The sequence below is a fragment of the Protopterus annectens genome, chromosome 6.part1 (assembly GCF_019279795.1).
Source record: "Protopterus annectens isolate FY-2018-M chromosome 6.part1, PAN1.0, whole genome shotgun sequence".
Taxonomy (NCBI): domain Eukaryota; kingdom Metazoa; phylum Chordata; order Ceratodontiformes; family Protopteridae; genus Protopterus; species Protopterus annectens.
This window is the reverse complement of record NC_056738.1, coordinates 527848839-527860960: the sequence shown is the minus strand read 5'-3', so window position 1 is coordinate 527860960 and position 12122 is coordinate 527848839. Positions and strand designations below refer to the sequence as shown.

Below are 12122 nucleotides of genomic sequence, written 5' to 3'. Positions count from 1 at the left end.
CCTTTTCTCCTCTACCTCTTCTACCCAAGGTCCTCTTAAAAGTCAGACAAGAGAAGGCAAAGATGATATTAATTGCCCCGGACTGGCCCCGCCAATAGTGGTACCCAATCCTAAGGAACTTGGCTCAATACCCAGCTTGGACCTTGCCTCAAAGACCACAACTACTGTCCCAGCAAAACAATCGGATCCTTCACAATCAACTACAGACTCTGAACCTGGCAGCATGGCTAATCATGTAGTCATATAAACAACACCTCTCAGTAAAGTTGTGATGGATGTCATTTTGGAAGCCAGGAGGCCTATTACTAGTAAATCTTATGCTGACAAATGGAAGAGATTCTGTGCTTGGAATCAAGCACAAGGAACTGATACAGCAAAACCAAATATTCCTCAGATATTACAATACTTAACTGAGATGCTTGACAAAGGCCTGTCTTTCTCATCAATCAAAATCCATGCCTCTACCATTTCGGCTCATTACAATACAGAGCCACCAATCTTTTCTCATCCTTTACTAAAGCAGTATCTAAGAGGAGCCAAAAATTTAAGGTCTCCCTGAAGATCACCATTACCTGCACGGGACCTCAATTATGTGTTGGAAAAGCTCACCCTGCCTCCATTTGAACCAGCTGCTACCGCTGATCTAAAGTTCGTATCATGGAAAACGGCTCTGCTACTAGCAATTATTTCAGCAAGAAGAGTTTCAGAGCTACAGGCCCTCGTGGCTGTAGAGCCTTTTATCATATTTTACCCAGACAGGGTGTCTCTGAGGACAAATCCTACTTTTATGCCTAAGGTGGTTTCCACTGTGACTCTTAACCAAACAATTCATCTACCAACTTTTTACCCAAATCCGCAGAACAAGGGGGAGAGAATTCTGCATTCCTTGGACATACACAGACAGCTAAGATTCTACTTGAGCAGGACAAAAACTCTAAGAAAAACTGAGCAATTACTAGTGTCATATGCTGCAGGATCAGAAGGAAAGGCTATTTCAAAACAGACAGTTTCAAAGTGGATAAGCCACTGCATCAGTTTCTGCTACTTACACCATAGTAAACCTGTGCCCAAGGGCATAAGGTCTCATTCCACCAGAGCTGCAGCTACTTCAGCAGCCTTTCTCAGAGGAGTACCAACCGAAGACATTCTAGAGGCTGCTACTTGGAGTTCTGTTCACACCTTTACAAAGAATTACCATTTGCTTCTCTACTCTAAGTCCAGGGCAGGCTTTGCCACTGCAGTGCTGCAGGGCCTTATAGCCACACCTAATGCTGTTTAGCTCCAGCCTCCCAACCATAGCTTTGGGATTCTACCCAAATGTAATGACTGCAACAGTGAAACATGAAGAACATAGTGCAGTTGTGTACACTTACCATAAATGTAGATGTTAAGAGTATATTCACTGTTGCAGTCCAGGTTACCCTCCTGCCATCCCCTGTCTTTCTGAAGTTTATCTTTCCTTCTCTATCTTCTACAACCTACGTGGTGTATTTGCTTGTAGATGAAGGTAAAGTTTATATTGTTGCATGTATATATTTATATATATATATATATATAATTTTGCTACCTTTTTGGGGGCACCTGACATCGGGGGCAAGAAAAACTAAAGAAAATGGTATTGGCTGCATGTTTTATACCCCTGACGACCTGACGTCATGGAAGAGAAGACAGCAACCAACGCAGGACCCAAGACTTTGGAATTCAGGCCGACTGAGGGCAGCTGCCAGCAGATTACCCAAATGTAATGACTGCAACAGTGAATACACTCAGACATCTACATTTATGGTTAGTGTATACAACTGTACTTTCTTAAACCTGCCTCAGCACAGGCTTCTAGCTGTCCCTCCTGTTCTGAAGATTGTAGATGATGTTTTCTTGGAATCCAGCCTTACCCCAGACACTTTGCCCCCAGCTCCCAGGAAACCTGGCAGGTACTACAGAGTACCTGACTCTCACAAATCCCTCTTCAAGAATCCTACTGCGGATCCAGAGACCATTTCCCAAGGACCTAAAAGCATTAAGGCTACTACTGCCAAAAATCCTACCCCTTCTGACAGGGATTCTAGGGCTTTAGACAAATGGGGTAAGAAGGTATACACCTCTGCTACTCTGGCCATTAGGGCTTTAAATTGCCAGTTTCATATGTTATCAGCAAAATATCATGGGACTAATTAAACGAACACAAAGGTTTACAAGAGTTAATGCATTCTGCTGACCAAGTTGGTAAACATACTTTGCAATGTGGTTTTGATGCTCTAGAAGCATCTTGCAGGGCTGCTGTCACTGGCTCTGTACTTAGAAGGCATGCTTGACTTAAGGAGCAAAACTTGCCAAATCATGTTAAAGCCAAATTACTGAATGCACCCTTAAACCGAGAGCGCCTTTTTGGCAACAAAGCAGAATAAATTCTTAAAAGAATGGAGGAAAAAGCTAAGTCTATGCAAACTGTTAAAGATTTCTTACAAGTACAGCCACCTGGATTCTGTAGGCATTGGCCTTCAAAGAACTGATCCTTTCCAGTCCCTTCCAAGCCTTCTCACTCCAAACCTAGGAGTAGCAGTCCAGCAAGACTTCAGTCTCAGACTATGCACAGATCTAAGCAGTGGGGGGCTCCCATTCCCAAAGCAGGGAGTAGTAAGCCACCCCTATGAAAAAATTGCACAATGACTTATCCTTAACTCTTCCAAGCCTTGCTCAACTACTTGCACCTTTAGGAGGAAAGCTCACTCTGCATGCAAGAAACTGGGAATTCATTACCCACTTTGGCCTTATCTACTTCACCCAGGGTATTCACAAAGTGCCTAGCTCCAGCCATTGCATTTTGCAGGCAGAGAAATATTTAGATTTAGCCATATTTGGAAGATTGCCTGATTCAGGCAGAGTCAGGACTTGCTATTACAGCACTTGGTATTTGTAAAGAGATTTCTAACTTCACTGGGATACACCATTAACAAGAAGAAATCACACCTATTACCCTGCCAACAGATTGTATTCCTGGGAGCAAGCTTGAACACAACCTCCCAAATGGCATTTCTCACTAAAGAGAAACAAGTTTATTTGACTACCTACTTCAACCTACTGGCCACAAAAACTCAGCTATCTGCAAGGAAAATCCTGCAAGCCCTGCCGTTCATGACCTCTTGCATTTTGCTAATTCCACATGCAAGACTGCATATGAGAAACCTTCAGTGGCATCTAAAAAGTCTATGGTGTCAACATTCTCAGGACCTGAAAAAAATTATTTCTATCATTCCTTGCCTAAGGGCAGAGTTCCTATGGTGAGCAGAGGCCTGCTACCACAACAAGGGACTCCCTTTCACTATACCCCCTGCCACCCAAACCCTAACAACAGACGCATCAGATTATGCATGGGGGACTCACATGGCAGGGCAGTGCATTCAGGGCAAATGGAACCCAGTACAGCTGCACCTGCGTATCAGTCAAAAAGAAATGTCAGCTGTACAGAATGCTCTGACAGCCTTCAAAGACCTTATTATGCCAGGACAACTATTGGTAAAGACAGACAACACCACAGTTATGTGGTGCATAAACAAGTGGGGGAACCCATTCCTACCCACTATGCAGACTAGCCATGGCTCTGTGGAACACAGCCTTGAGCAACCAAGTGAACCTACAAGTTCAATTCCTGCTGGGCAAACGAAATTCATTGGCAGAGTTAAGTAGAAATGGAAACTGGAACCCAAAATATTCAAGCTCTTGAGGAACAAATGGGGGACACCAATGGTAGACCTGTTTGCCTCCCCTCAGAACTACCAATTGAACAAATACTGCACCAGAACTTCCCAGAGTCAAGCTTGGAAAGTGGATGCCCTGTCCTTTGCCTGGGAAGGCCTCTCAGTTTATGCCTCCCCCCTCTGCCTCTTCTCTCGAAGGTCCTTCTAAAGATCAAACAGGACAAGCCAAGGACAATACTGATTGCTCCGGACTGGCCACGCCTACACTGGTACCCCATTTTGTGCAGTCTGACAGTGCTACAACCGTGGCACCTGCTTCAGACCCCTTCCCTGCTGTCCCAGCGGGCGGGTCAGATTTTGCACCCTCAGCCTCAAACCCCGAACCTTGCAGCCTGGTTAATTCCCTGAGCTCAACTCTAGCAACCCTCAGTAAGCAGGTGCTGGATGTCATTCTTGAGGCAAGGAGGCCTAATACTAGAAAATCCTGTTCAGAAAAGTGGAAAAGATACTGCCCCTCTCAGGGGATGGGCACAACGGTGCCCAGCTTACCTCATATTCTAGATTATTTAACAGAAATGCTCCACAATGGCCTATCTTTCTCTTCAGTTGAGATTCATACCTCAGCCATATCAGCTCATTATAATACTGAGCCACCCCTCTTCTCTCATCCACTGCTAAAATAATTCCTTAGAGGGGCCAAAAATTGAAGACCCCCCCCCCCAGGAGAGTCCCCACCCCAGCTTGGGACACTAACTTTGTGTTGGAAAAACTTACTCTTCCCTGCTTTGAACCAGCTGCTACAGCAGAATTGAAATTGCTTTCTTGGAAAACAGCTTTTCTTCTAGCCATCACTTCTGGAAGAAGGGTTTCTGAACTGCAGGCCCTTATGGCAGTGGAACCCTTCATTATCTTCCATGCAAACAGGGTTTCCCTCAGGACTAATCCATCATTTATGCCCAAGGTGGTGTCCATTGTGGCTCTGAACCAGTCCATTCATTTGCCTACCTTTTTCCCTAATCCCCAGAATAAAGGGGAAAGGATACTGCATTCCCTGGACATGCACAGACAGCTTAGAGTCTATTTGGACAGGACTAAGCATCTCAGAAAGTCTGACCAGCTGCTAGCTAGCTTTGCTGCAGGGACAGAAGGGAAGACCATCTCAAAGCAAACCATTTCCAAATGCATAGCACATTGCATCCATTTCTGCTACAAGCACCATGGAAAACCTACCCCACAGGGGATAAGAACACGTTCCACCAGGGCTGCATCTACCTCTTCTGCTTTTCTCAGAGGAGTCCCTACCAGGGACATCCTGGAAGCTGCAACCTGGAGCTCTGTACATACTTTCACCTAGCATTACCACTTGCCTATTTTTTCTAAATCTAGAGCTGGATTTGCCACAGCAGTCTTACAGGGCCTGATTGCTAGCCCTAATGCTCTTTAACTACCTCCACCCTTCCTTAGCTTTGGGAATCAACCCAAATGTGATGACAGCAACAATGAAACACGAAGAACATAGTACAGTTGTGTGCACTTATCATAAATGTAGATGTTCGAGTGTATTCACTGTTGCAGTCCTAGTTACTCTCCCTCCAGCCCCCTAACTTCTCTTGTCTTATATCTAGCCTGTTTGTTTGATATATATTATATCATGTGTATTTGCTTTTTACCGGAGGGGTTCCATACTTTATATTTGCTTCCTATTGTGGGGGCACCTGACATCTGGGGCAAGAAAAACTGATGTAATGGTGTTGGCTGCATGCTTTATACCCCTGATGACCTGACATCATGGAAGAAGCAACAGCATCCAACGCAGAAATCCCAAGAGTCTGGTATTCAGGCCGGCTGAGGGCTACCTGCAGGCAGATAACCCAAATGTGATGACTGCACCAGTAAATACACTCTAACATCTACATTTATGGTACTTTCCCCCTTCTTCAGTCTCTTGCCAAGGGCAAGCACCACAAGTTGCCTCACAAGGTGGACCTGCTCACACAACAGAAGGGATCTCTTATTCACCCACACCTAGAGATTTTGTGCTTGACCCCCTGGGTGATAAACTTTCGAGCCCCTTCAGACACTGCTACACTGAGGATATGCTATCTGTCCTGTAGGAGGCCAGGAAACCCAGTACCAGGAGGGCCTATGTTTCCAAATTGAAAAGGTACTCCAAATGGTGTCTCCAAAGGCATAGGGACCCCTTCCAAGCGGATGTTCCTCTAGTCCTAGCCTATATGTGTGAGCTCATAAAATCAGACCTTTCATATTCTTCAGTCAAGGTCCACTTATCCGCCATTTCTGCCTGCTTACTTATGGACCCACCTCTACTTTCCAGATTGGATGTCAGACTATCCTTAAAAGGTGTTCTCCACATTAGGCCACCAAAGAAACCTCTCCCTTCTCCTTGGTACCTAAACTATGTGCTAGAAAAACTAACTATTGCTCCACTTAAGCCATCTGGCTTTGTTACTCTACAGATGTGCACATGGAAAACTATCCTACTAGTAGCCCTCAGCCAGCAGGGTTTCAGAATTATGAGCAGTAATGGCATCCCTACCCTACATCTTCCACAAAGATAGGGTGACCCTGAGCACCAATCCCTCCTTCATGCCCAAAGTCGTCAATGAGCTGTCCCTCAATGTCAATTCACCTATCCACCTTCTTTCCTTATCCTAAGAATGACAGTGAGAGAATACTTCACTCCGTTGACGTCCACAGGCAACTAAAGTTCTATTTGGACAAAATCAAAAGTATCAAAGTCCAGTCAGCTTTTTCTGTCCTTCCATCCCAGGCCCTGAGCAAGGCGGTGTCCAAACAAATTATTTCCTGCTGAATAAGGAAAACTATCACTTTCAGCTACTCCTACTATGGGAAACAATTACCTCGTGAGGTCAGGGCACACACTACAAGAGCTGTGGCTTCCTCTGGGGCCTTCCTTAAGGTCTTAGTCACAACTACCATTCTTGAGGCAGCCACATGGTCCTCTGTGCATACCTTCAACAAATATTACAAGTTGGACCATATGTCCAAAGCCAGGGCAGGATTTGCAAGGGCAATCCTACAGGGATTCCTGGAATCTGCAACTTCTTCCACCACCCTTCCTCCTCCTTGAGCTGTGGTACTCTCCCCCACAGTCAGAATACTGCAACATGGGAATAGGACATAGAATAGTTGTGTAAAATCTTACCATAACCACAGATGTCCTTCTCTTCCATGTTCCAGTATTCCTTCCTTCCCACCTGTCCCCTTCATTGCATTTAATCTGTCTAGAGGACATCATTTGGCACCACTTAGACTATTGTCCGAGAGAGCAGTCAGTTCTGAGGTCTTTTGTGTGCAGGCATCACATTTAAGGCACCTTGTTTATGGCCTTGCATGTTGCGTCCCATGCACTAGCGGCAACCAGGCTTAAGCTTTTGCATAGGAGCCGACGTTTGGGTCGCCTGAGGTGGAGAATCCCACAGTCAGAATACTGAAACATGGAAGAGAAGGACATCTATGGTTATGGTAAGAGTTTACACAACTATTCTTTGTCCATTTTCTGGAGCATGCATAAACACAAGGGAAAGGTGTAGGATTCTGTTGCATCTGCAAGTAAGCAGATGAGCTACTGAAAAAAGGAACATTTCTTATGGTTTCTGGAAAAAGGCTGCACCTCATCTGGCTGTCACCCTGGAAACAACTAGGTGTGGCCAGTTGCAGCAGGACTAGATGGATAATAGACATTGTGGGGGTGGGGGGCAGAATAAATTGCTTAAAGAAATGTGTGGATATCTTTCCTAACAAAGCCACCCAATAAGGCTCTTTTCTTAGACAACTGTTCTTACACTTGAGTGTAAATCATTCATTCTGTTACGGTGAGTTGGTTGGGGTCACACAGTGCTGCTTAGTTTAAACTATGGCCTGGATGTGCAGGCTGTGAAAACTGGTTTAAGAAATATCACCAGATTCTCAATGCTAGTAAAAGGAAATCTTGCTTAGTTTGTAGCTGCAAAGCCACACTCCATTCAGTCCTGGAGGTCTACACAAGAAACTGAATGTGTACATATTGTTCCAGTAAGATTAAATACCTAGGTATAATTCTTGATGATGCTTTTATACTAGATAAACAGTGCATTAAAATGTAGCTACATGATTGGGGTTGTGTCTTACCATGTCTTCTAGGCAGAAGCTGATGTAGTCTGTACTATTCCCCAAATTTTTGTATCGGTGCATTCTTTACACTGACTTATCAGCGTGAAGTTTAAATAAATTTGAAGGACTGTACAACAAAAGTGCTGGATTTGTTAGCCAGTCTGTTCCTAAGTCACACTACTGCAGTTGTTTTAAAACTCTTGACTGGCTAAAAGTTAAGTCTCTGATTTCTTGCTGCTTGCCTTTGCCTTTTGCTGTTAATCTTCTGCACCCACACAGCCCTCTATCATTTAACATATTCAGAACCTGCTTGATGTTATTTATGGTTATATTCATTCTCCTTACCATTCAGTATTCTTTGTTTTCCAGGAATTCTAATGCTGGAGGATGAAGGCAGACATGTGATGATGTGTACAATGATGTCAGTCTTCAGCTACTGTATACCTGCTTACACCCCACACCCAACATTTTTTTGCCAGTTGCACAGTTTGGATCATAAGCCTTGCTGTTACAATTAGAACTTCCCGTATTTATGTGCCCTTTGAATTTTCTTGATTAAAATTCTAAATTTGAGTAGAATTATGGAAGAAATCTCCTTGTGAGATTGATGAGAGTTTTTCGTTGAAGAATCAGCCGAAAGGCTGGATTTTGGTTGGTTTTGTGCTTAGAGGACTGGCATGTGTCATTGCTGTGTTGTCTGTAGTTTGCCATAATGGGGAATACGCAACAAAGGATACTGTGATGTGTGTCTGTTCTTATTTTGTTCTTCAGAAGGTACATTGTCGAAGAAGGTGCTCCAGTTGATATGCAGCTTCCTGCCAGTAGCTCATTAGCCTATACAATTATGTATCCTGTGTCTGAATCCCTATTTTAATAGTAAAAATAGATGTAGCTATACATTATATATGGCAGTATGCATTGTGTTACATTGATTATATGAAATTACCATTAATTTTCATATCATGAGATTTTTATATCAAGTGAACTATTTTGCATATGTTCACAAGAGATTTTAATAAAAGGAAAACTTTGTACCCATGAACTACCACACAGGCGGCAGTCTTTTTAACACCGAATGTGTGATGAGACCTTGGGACCCAGGTGGACAGTAGTCTCTCCTTTGATAATCACATTGCCACAGTAGTCAGGAAATACTTCTACATGGCACATCTCATCACAAAAGGGTTCTCATCCAGGAAAAAAGAGGTCATTGTTCCCCTCTACTTGACACTCATTAGACCCATTATAGAGTACAACACCCCTTTTGGAATGTACCTCACAAGACATCTGCAGCAGCTGGAAAGGCCACAGAAGTACCTCATAAAGAGAATTAGTGGCCCCTGATGCCCTACACTGATCGTCTCAAAAAACTCCAGCTTTATGATGTAGCATATCGCCTACTTCAAGGTGATCTCTGCTTAACATATAAAGCTTTGTCAAATCCAGAGCTGTTGGGCACGCTACACCTAAAGAAAAATCCCAAGCCCTCTGAGCTACACGCTCTAGGGACCTAAACCTGGTCACCACAATAAACAGGACTTGCTGGAGGGATAGATAACTGTCCCAGAAACGTCCCATACTCTGGAACAAGCTACCCATCTATGTCAAGCAAAGTTCCTCATTAACACTCTTCAAGAAAAATCTTGAAGAGTGGATGGGAAATAAATACACTAAGGGATCACTTCTGTGGCTCTGCTCGACAGGGGCACAGGAAATTAACTTTCTTGGGTTGGCATAAGCCAGGGAACTTTGTTGGCTAGGCGTACTTAGGCCCTTGGGCCGATAGCCTAGTACCTACTTATGAACCTATGATGGATGGTGTGGTAGGGGTGGTATTGCTTCACTTGAAAAAATTGCAGTCATTTCAGTGCTTACAGATAACCTTCTAGATGAATGAATGTTGGCCATAACCTTATAGATGAATGAATGTTGGCCATACTAAATAAAACTAATGCCATTTCCTTTATCTCTAGTTAAACAAATACTGTATATTGCAGTATGTTTCAGCTTAATATATAGTACCTAGAAAATCAAGAATAAAAGAAAAAAAAAACAGATCACAAACTGAGAATGTATTTTAAAAAGTTGTTAAAACAAAGGAATTTCTGTAAGGTGGTGTGATTTCTGGTTTTCCTGACATTAGTTTTTGTAGACCAATATTTCTGTCTGCTGTCTCTGTTGGCAGATGTGTATAGGCTGGTATTACTGGCATTTCAAGCCAGTGAAAAAATTCATATATGTTGAGCTTGCCCACATGAATTTTTCAGCTTTTTGCTTAGATTCTTACCTTATAATAGCCACACATTCATGTAATGCAACATTTGCACCTGTACTCCTTATTACATAATTGTGTAATGAGGTGTTGACCTGCTAAGGAGCACCCGAGCGATAATGACTGAGGTTACAGGACTATTGCTGGCGTAAATGTGGTTTTAATTTAATAATATATTTGCTCTGAATTATGATTTTTGCTCTGTAGGTTCTCGAGGACAGTATGATCTTTTGCCTGGCTGGAAGTGTGATCACCGCAAACTGTAAGTAAAGAATGTTGTTTTCTGTTACTTTTTATTAATTTTTTTTAATGTAGTTGCCAGTAAGTTGATTGCTTAGCCACAGAAGCACACTGTAGTAAAGCACCAGTAACAGCTGTTTTAAAGAATATGGCACTAAAACTGAATCTTTATATACAAACAATAGTCAAGTTCAAGTAAGACGGGGTGTCACTAGACAAAGCTCTAAAATCAAGAAATCGAAAATTTGTCAGTACCAAAGATTTACCTTCGTGAACTTTATAATATCTTCTCCAAAGTAGTTTAGCTGCTATTAAGACAGCAGTAAGTACCCTTTCTTTGTTCTCTTCCTTACCCTGTTTGCGTCACCTGTCTGTATTTGTTGTTTTGGGCCACCTGCATGTGTGCCGACCATTTGACCAATTGCAGCAGGTGTATTTGTTCAGTACTGGGCAAGAGCCAATTATGGTACAGCCAGTCAACCATCATGGACATTATGTTTGGCGTGACTTCCCTTCAGTTTGAAACATAAGCACTCACTGGAGGGGCATGCATTGTAGGACAGGGTGAGGCTGTCACCCATGTCAGTGAGTTCCATAACATCTGAAGCACGCCTCATCTCATATCAGGCAGACTGCTCACATTAGGCCCATAGTCACCACTGGAGAATTATTCTTGGGTGACATACTCTGACACACTGCGCTGCTGGCTGTGCTTCTTCACTCCTGTCCGTCTGTCTGACTTCATCATTTTACACCATGAAGTCAGCCAGTTATCTGTACTAGTTTAGACCGTGTGCCAGCTTTTAAAATGTATTGAAATCCTTTGGTATAAATTTACTACTTTTGCACTGTCTGTCCTTCCCTTTCCTCACTTTTTAATATAGTCACCCCTTTCATAACTACAGCTAATCATCTAACAGAATTGTTTGGCTTGTTTTGTGGGCTATCATAAATGGAGAAACATAGTAGTGTTCCAAAATTTAAAATGACAGAAACTGGTTTTAAACCAGCTAGAATTATTGTATTCCTCCTGGTGTAAGTCAAGGTATCCACTAGTTGAGTAATTGCTTGCGTAGTATTAATAGCCAAACTGTGCGTTCAGCAAAGCATGCCACTACTCTTGGAGATTTGACTTCGAACAAAAATGAAACAGCCTTGGAATAGATTATATTAAGGCTGGGACTGCAGTTGTATGCATGGCGGTTGAGAAGTTTGCCTCCACAAAAGAATACTCTGATTTGAAAAGTAACTCAGTCTGGTTTTGATTGTCTAACTTTTCAGTTAAACAATATTTGATCAATAAATCAGAAATAATGTGTTTATACATTTGGATGTTCTTTGTACATGTTGCTGTTGCAGCAGTGACCTTTGTGAACAAAAACTTAGGTGAGATCTGGTGTCTGGCCTGACTTTCAGAGCTTTGTACCCCCCCACCCCAAGTCAGACTCGCTCCTCCTCCCTAGAGACATTGCTGTGTTTTCCAGAAGTGTCAGTGTATCCTGTTTCTTGTAAATTTATTGACGGAAAATACCTCTGCCTGGTCTGCAAGATAATGTTTTTAGGCTCACCACTATGCAAAGAACCTAATTCCTTGCAAAGCCATCATCCGTATATGTATGTAATTTGATTTGAAAAAAAGAGAGGTTAATAGTAGTTCTATTGTCCCTGGGAATTTGATTTCATAACTTTGGAAATTACTTGTTTCTAGTCAGGAAGTAGTCATTAATGAGGACTGTAGTAGCAATTCTCTGTTGTACTTGGGCCTCTTGTACGGACCATTT

The 12122-nt window shown here is 42.8% G+C and overlaps 1 protein-coding gene across 1 annotated transcript in view; it reads left to right on the top strand.

Annotated features, from left to right (window-relative positions):
• LOC122805667 (cytochrome P450 20A1) overlaps positions 1-12122 on the top strand; it is a 427110-nt gene that overhangs the window by 221037 nt on the left and 193951 nt on the right. Inside the window, exon 8 of the mRNA XM_044075991.1 lies at positions 10309-10363. Coding sequence (XP_043931926.1) covers positions 10309-10363 — 55 coding nt within the window. The remainder of the gene's footprint in view (positions 1-10308; positions 10364-12122) is intronic.